Source organism: Macaca nemestrina, chromosome 3 (assembly GCF_043159975.1).
Source record: "Macaca nemestrina isolate mMacNem1 chromosome 3, mMacNem.hap1, whole genome shotgun sequence".
In the NCBI taxonomy this organism is placed as follows: Eukaryota; Metazoa; Chordata; class Mammalia; order Primates; family Cercopithecidae; genus Macaca; species Macaca nemestrina.
Window position 1 is genome coordinate 173901359 of NC_092127.1, and position 7723 is coordinate 173909081.

Here is a 7723-nt window from a genome sequence, read left to right on the forward strand (position 1 = left end):
CCACCCAGCCAAACCATTGGCTACAGTTGATGAATTAGTATATAATTGCACATCTGGCCATTTCTCCTTCCATGAGAAGTGCACAACCAGTTACACTGCTCACAGTTCTGCCCAGTGGGAAGATTTCCCTTTGCCACAGTCCTCCAGACCCCAGAATGATAGCTCCGCTGACAGCTTGCACCATGTGCCTGGAAAAGTCACAGACACTCAACACCAGCCTTTGAAACCAATCAGGATAGGGGCTGTGCCATAGGGGAGGAGCTGCCCACAGCTGTGGGAACCCATCTCTTACATCAGTATCACCTGGATGTGAGACATGGAGTCAAAGGAGATCATTTTGGTGCTTTAAGATTTGACTGCCCTGCTGGATTTGGGACTTGCATGGAGCGTGTAGCCCCTTCATTTTGGTCAAATTCTCCTGTTTGGAAGAGGTGTATTTACCAAATGTCTGTACTCCCATTGTATCTAAGAAGTAACTAACTTACTTTTGATTTTATAGGCTCATAGGCAGAAGGGACTTGCCTTATCTCAGATGAGACTTTGAACTGTGGACTTTTGAGTTAATGCTGAAATGAGTTAAGACTTTGGGAGACTGTTGGAAAGGCATGATTGTGTTTTGAAATGTGAGGACATGAGATGTGGGAGGGGCCAGGGGCAGAATAATATGGTATGCCTGTGTCCTCATCCAAATCTCATCTTGAATTGTAGCTCCCATAATCCCCACGTGTCATCAGAGGGACCCAGTGGGAGGTAACTGAATCATGGGAATGCGTTTCCCTGTGCTGTTCTCATGATAGTGAGTAAGTCTCATGACATCTGATGGTTTTATGAAGGGCAGTTCCCCTGAACATGCTCTCTTGCCTGCTGTCATGTAAGACATGCCTTTGCTCCTCCTTCATCTTCTGCCATGATTGTAAAACATCCTCAGCAATGTGGAACTGTAAGTCCATTAAATCTCTTTCCTTTATAAATTACCCAGTCTCAGCCATTTCTTTATAGTAGTAAGAAAATAGACGAATACACTGTCTTTCTGACTCACTGTCATCCATCCATCCATCCATCCATCCATCCATCCATCCATCCATCCATTCACTGATTTAATTAACTAATTTAACACATTAATATGCACATTTTTATGCTAGGTGCCGGGAATACATTGGTGAACAACACTGACAAACTTTCTTCTTTGGAAGTTTACAGTTTAGCAGAAAAATATCAGACAGTTAATAAATCATTTGTGATCAAGTGTGAGGCACAACAATAATATGCAAGATACAGTGTGACTTCATCGAAAGGGCACTTAATGTTGTTTATCAAGAGGCAGAACAGACTTTAAGAATAATATCTAAAGTGAAAAACAAATGGTCACTAAGAGCTCACTGAGCAGGAGTAAAACTATGTTCAAGAACTAGACAGGTACACATTTCCTAACTGGAACATCAAGTGGGAAAGACAAAAGGATGACAGATTAAGGAAAAAAGAAAGGCAGAATGCCCAGCTGCAAAGGGCATTCTGAAGGGCTTGGACGTTATCTTAATGGCACTGAGAAGCTTTTGATAAGTGTTAAATAGATGAGTGACATGATTTATTCATTTTGCATTCCAGAAGTATCACTCTGGCCACAGTGTGGAGGACAGACTGGATGGGGCTAAAACTGTAGGCAAAGTCATCTGGGATCAGTCAGTTACAGTCACCAGGCAAGAAATAATAATGGCTTGAACTTTGGCACTGGCCACTAGGATAGAGAACAGTGGATGGGATGGAGAGATATCTAGGAAGTCAAGTCGAGCAGAACTTGCCATGGGCCTTCCATACTGATTGTGTACTACAATGCCTATATTGCTATTCATCTGGAGTAAATACCACTGAATTAAGATTTCATGCCATGTTTGTAACATCTAAATGAGAGACGGGGGGCTTATGGGAAGCCTGTGCCTGCAAAACATACATTTTCATATTTGGTAATACAGGACAAGAGAACCTCTCATTTTAATGAAATCAGCACAATATTTACAGCAAAGGATGGGTTGTGTTAGAGCATCAGGGGGCTTGGTTTACACTTGAATTATTTTCCTCCAGTTATGGAACCAAATGGAAGCTCTACTGGGAGGCATTGAAATAAGGAACGCAGTGGGGGACTTTGGGGCAGCTCTTCCCTACAGTAGTTGTTTATTTTGAAAGAAATGCATGGTAGAAAATATTCCCAGCCACTCAAATACTACCTTCTGGTTCACGTGACTTTTTTTTTTTTTTTTTTTAAGGGAAGGAAGACTTGGAGCCAGATCCTAAGAAAGCAAAATGACAGTAGCAACTTGGGACAATCTGGACTCAGCCTGGGTGCCCATGATAGGCAGTGATGTAGAACCAGAGAAGCTTCATTTTAAAATCTGTTTCACAACCAGAAAGTACATGAATAGAAGCTCTTTTTTCAAATTGTATTTCCTACCTATTGAATTTAACTTTCATCCACTTGAAAAGTCTCATATTTTACTGCCAGTCATCTCAGTCACTATTCAACTGACTATCAAGAGCAGGTTTTTCTTGCCTGTGGAAGATACTTTTATTGTTGTTGTTTCATGATCTATTCTGTAACATACTCTTATTTCTATCTGGCTCAGGCCTAATTCCCAATCTCTCATCATTTCTGAGCCTAAGCACCTCGTGCCTTGTTTTATAGAGAGTTACATCACATTTAAACTGGCATTCAGATAAAGCCAGATAGAGAAGCTCTTTCTTGCCATTAAGTTATGGCTCTCATGCCATTGCTTTCTCATCATTTCCCAGGGAAGAAGGCAGGGTGTTAGAGGCCTTTCAGTGCATAATGGCTTTTTTTCTCGCTCCATCATCACAAAGCACTTTCTTATAGGATGGTGGAGAAGACAGAGTTCCTGTGGTACCACCATTAGCTCTGCCTGGATGATTGGAATAAACTTCCACCTTCACTTCTGTCATCCTGCAACACACTCTCTAACCTGCAGCTAGTGGAATTTTAAAAAATATAATCTCCCCATTTCTGTCCCCTGTTTTTAATCCTTGGGAAGTATTTGAGCCCTTCATAATCTCACCTCTGATTAACTCTCCACAGATTACTGTGGTTTATCCAGACTGATTTTCTATAAGTTCCCTGGATAGGCTGTGCCATTCTTTTCATCCAGGACTTTCACATATAATTCCCACTGTCTAGAATAGCCATCCCTTTCTATTATTCAGGTCTCAGCTTAACCCTCATTTACTCTGTTTTTATTTCCTAATTATTCAGAAGCTCATAATTCTTTTTATTTTCCTCATCACATCTCTTAACAATTCTATTTTGTAGTTGCCTGTTCAGTCTGTCTTCTTTGATAGAACATAAGCCTCTTGAAAGCAAGGACTGCATTTTTACCTTTAAATCATCAGCCTCTAACACCGTGGCTGCAGTACAGTAAGAACTTGGTAAATAATTGTTAACTCTTTAGGGTAATAGGAAAGAAAAGTTCTCAGCTTCACAGCAAAAATCCCTCTCATTAATTGATGGAAATACCTTGTATTAATTCATTAATTCATGTTCACTTAATTTGAACAGCTTATAAATATACCATGGACTATGTTGAGTATTAAGGATATGAAGATGAATAAAGATATCTTTATTTCCTCAGGAAACTCTGAGGAAATAGAGACGTAAATGGTTATAATATGATGCAATATGTGGCATAATAAGTGTATGCATAAGTTGCTATGGAATATAAAGGAAGTAATGTTTGTTTACCTGAGCATATACAGGGATAGACTAATATATTTTGTTAGACTGATAACCACTTACACTTCATCAAGACCCATAACTGAGAGGAACTTGGTCTATGAGTTCTTATAAGAAGGGGACTTACAAGAAGAGCTCGTAACTGAGCCTGATGAAGTGTAAGTGGCTATCAGTCTAACAAAAGGAAAAAAGCAATTCCTAAAAGGAAGAACCAACACAATGCAAAGGATCAAAAGTTGATGAGAACATTGGCATATTCAGTAAGCTGAATGATCAATAGTGTGCCTGATGATGGTCACTCATTGAACCTGCCAGGCTAGCAAGGAGCTAAATCATTATGTCTTTTGATGCAAATAGAAAAAATTGGGGGCTACTGATTGATTTTAGGTAGGAGAGAGATATGCTCAGGCTGGTACTCCAGAAAGATCACTCTCGCGCCAGTGTAGAGGATGGATTGGAGGATGGTAATATGAGAGGCCAATGAGACCTGTTAGGAAGACTTTTTAATTGCATTAAAAGTATGAGAATTATGGTAGACCTGCTGTATGTAAGTTTCTGGCAATATATCTGGAGAGAAAGTGAAATGACTATGAGTGGTTTAGGAGGTAGAACCGCATTGCCAAGGTTTGAAATACGCTGTTCCTTCCTGGATTATTATTTCCTCCTTTCTTTAGCCAAGCCATTCATCCTTTATCATTCAATTCAAGGGTTGCCCCTGGTAAGTTCTCTCTGACTCTTCCACCGCAGTCTAAGAGACCACCTCCTTAAGCTCTTATCGAATATAACATGTTACCTCTGCAACATTAAATTGTAAGCAATGTGAAAGCTAAGAGAAGATTCCACCTAGCAAAATGTTAGCAGAGTGACTGGCATAGGGTATACATTCAATAACTGTTTCTTGCATTGATGAATGTATGAGTGATTAAATGACTACTCAGAAATGGGAATTTTAAGAAAAATAAAAATTTAGTGAGATTCTCAGGCTTCTTGTTGGACAATAAGGAAAATGATAGGAATAATCACAGAAATAGAAATAACGGGAAGAAACAAGTTTGGAGAATAGTTTGGGAAAGGTGACAATGCTGACATCTATTTGGAACAGGATAGACTTGAGAGGCTTATGAGAAGAACTCCTAAAAGTGAACTGGTATGAAGTCTAGAGTTGTGACTTATAATTTATAGAGAGAAGGTAGTTTATTTATCTATCTATAGATGATTAAATCATAGTTTAGTCACCCAGGAGCATTAGGTAAACTGTGAATAAAATGGTCTTAACAAAGAGGCCGGATATCATCAACACAGTGGTACTTGGTTGGAGAAGAGGTCAAGGAGAACCACAACAAATGTGCGGACACTCATAAAGTAGTTTGGAGAGAGTGTTGCTTTATGAGACAAGAACAGAATACATTTCAGGAAATAGTCAACAATATCAAATATTTCCAAGAGGTCAGGTACTATAAAGGTCAAAAATAATCAGTTCATTTGTTTTGTAATTAGACCATTTGTTAAGTTATTTATTACTTAGAACGATTTTAATGGAGTCTTGGGATGACCAGAATTGGCACCGGATTGAAAAATAGAGTCATTAGCACCAGTGAGAGTAACATATTTTAAAAATCTTGGTTGTAATAAAAGAGAAATGGGTGAGATAAAGAAAGAGGAGAAATGGGAAGTGAGCTACACAGTGGAGGTTTTTTTTTAATATGGTAAAAGATAAACATGATCATATCTTGAGAATAAACAGTGGTTTAAGAGGGAAACATTAATAATACAGGTGGAGGAGATGTTTCCTGAAACAAGGCTTAGGATAGACCGGTATTGAGAGCCCAGATGAAAGAATTAGCATTGCCTGAAAGAGAGTCACATCTCTGTCTGAGATTAGAAGGAAGAAAGGATCAGTACAGGCGTAAGTTTGAATTAAATGGGGAATTCATTCACACTTGATTTATTCTATTTCTCTAGGAAGAAGGTATCAAGATTATCTGCTGGAAGTGAAGGGGACAGAGGTGATAAAGAGAACTTGTAAATGGTGACTGTTGACTGGCTTCTCTGGGAATTAAACATGGAACTAAGCAGAGTGATAAACAAAATTATTGTGTGGCTGTGCAGACCTTACTAAAATGAATGAAAATGCATCTACTGTGTATTCGTTTGCACAGTTGTGTGATTTCTTCAGCATCAGGAGATAGTGTGTGTCAAGCTAAGATAAAGAGGGCAGATAATTACAGTGATGCAAGATGGCATTTATAGGGTCACACTTGAGTTTCTAACCTGAGGTTCATGATTCATAGTTTATATACCACCTGAGGAGTACGTATCCTGTGGACTCCTAAAAAGGAATGCTACAGTTTGTCTCTCTCTGGTGTACTTTTGCTCTCACTCTATACATATTTATATATACACACACACACATAAAAATATGTTTAAATTTGATTAAACAAATTGTGGTATACTATACGGTGAAACACTACTCAGCAATAAAAAGAGAAATGAAGTTCTAAAGCATGAAACAGAATAACTCTCAAAAATATTATGCTAAGTGAAAGAAGTCAGACTCAAAAGGCTACAAGACTGTATGATTCCTCTTATATAACATTCAAAGAAGGCAAACTAAAGGGACAGACTTCAGATCAGATGTTGATAGGGTCTGGGAGTGAGGAAAGGGTATCACCTACAAAGGAACACAAGAGAATTTGGCAGTGGGTGGGGCGGGGGGTAGTGATAGAAATATTGTAATCTTGACTTTTAGTGGTTACATGACTACATAAGTTTATCAAAATGCATGGAAATGTAAATCTAAAAGAGTATATTTTATTATATGCAAATTATATGTCTCAATACATGTAGGAGAAAATACAGCCCAAAGCACTATAAAAAAAGTGCTCTGGAAGGAGAATGATAGGACAGTTGCATAAATGGTTTTGGATTTTTTTTCTCGGCATCACCTTTCACATTGAGTTTGTTCTCTTTGATATAGCCAATCCCACAATTACAGATGCAAATCACAGAACCCTCTAAGGTTTTCACTGAGAAGGGCTCTGGAAAAAGAATCTCCATGTGGTAACAGTGGGAGAAAGAACCCTACTGGCAAGATGAAAATCAATGGAAAACATCTGGGCCCTTCCTATCTAGGGTCTTTTTCCCAACTTATTTTCCATTGAAACTTTGAGTTTTATTAATTAATAGCAGACTCCATTGCCCCATAGTATTATACCCAAACACAAACTTGGCTCCAGGGAGAGACAATCAAGTTAGTTCTTACCAATTCCTATTTTGCCTTAGAGAAAAATAGTGAAAATGAGTTTATTAGATCTTGTACATTGATTAAGGCATGTCTTGCTTGGAATGCATGGAGAGTAGGACTATTTTCTTACAAATAATGAAAAAAGAGCTTTAGCTTCGTGAGGTCCAAGCAAGGATAGGACACAGAACTATCAGGCTTTGGCCAACCAGGGAATAGCATGAAGGACCTGAGCACATCAGGGAGAGACAAATATGGGTGATAAGCAAGAAGAAGTGAAATTGAGACTGGAAATGTACTAAGAATAACATGACAGCAACTTAGTCATTATTGAATCTCTTACAGTACCAAGCACACATAGTGTTTCAGATATATTTTGGGGTTGGAATTAAGGGGAATCATACTGAATTTCACAGAGTTGAGTTGAATGACCTCAACTCAAGAGAGAAAGAAGGCTCTGAGTCAAAGTCTCTAAAAGAGTATTTTTTGTTTGTTTGTTTGAGACCAAGTCCCACTCTGTCACCCAGGCTGGAGTGCAGTGGCACAGTCTCAGCTCACTGCAACATCTGCCTTGTAGGCTCAAGTGATCCTCCTGCCTCAGCTTCCCTAGTAGCTGAGATTACAGGCATGAGCCAAAATGACCGGCTAATTTTTGTATTTTTACCAGAGACGGGGTTTCGCCATGTTGGCCAGGCTGGTCTCAAACTCCTGACCTCAAGTGATCTGCCTGTGTCGGCCTCCCAAAG

At 39.0% G+C, this 7723-nt stretch overlaps 1 protein-coding gene across 14 annotated transcripts in view; it reads left to right on the forward strand.

Annotated features, from left to right (window-relative positions):
- LOC105487840 (PPARG coactivator 1 alpha) overlaps positions 1 to 5871 on the forward strand; it is a 716435-nt gene extending 710564 nt beyond the window's left edge. For 11 of the 14 annotated variants that reach the window (XR_011621420.1, XR_011621421.1, XM_071093790.1 and 8 more), the window contains one exon: positions 5699 to 5871. Coding sequence is in view for 10 of the 14 variants with exons in the window: in XM_071093790.1 (XP_070949891.1) it covers positions 5699 to 5762 (64 nt within the window). In the remaining 4 variants the exon portion in view is untranslated. Of the gene's footprint in view, positions 1 to 1605; positions 1698 to 5698 lie in introns of those variants that run through there. The other 3 variants (XM_071093792.1, XR_011621419.1, XR_011621423.1) reach the window with 3 other exon arrangements.
- The last annotated feature ends 1852 nt before the right edge of the window (positions 5872 to 7723 follow it).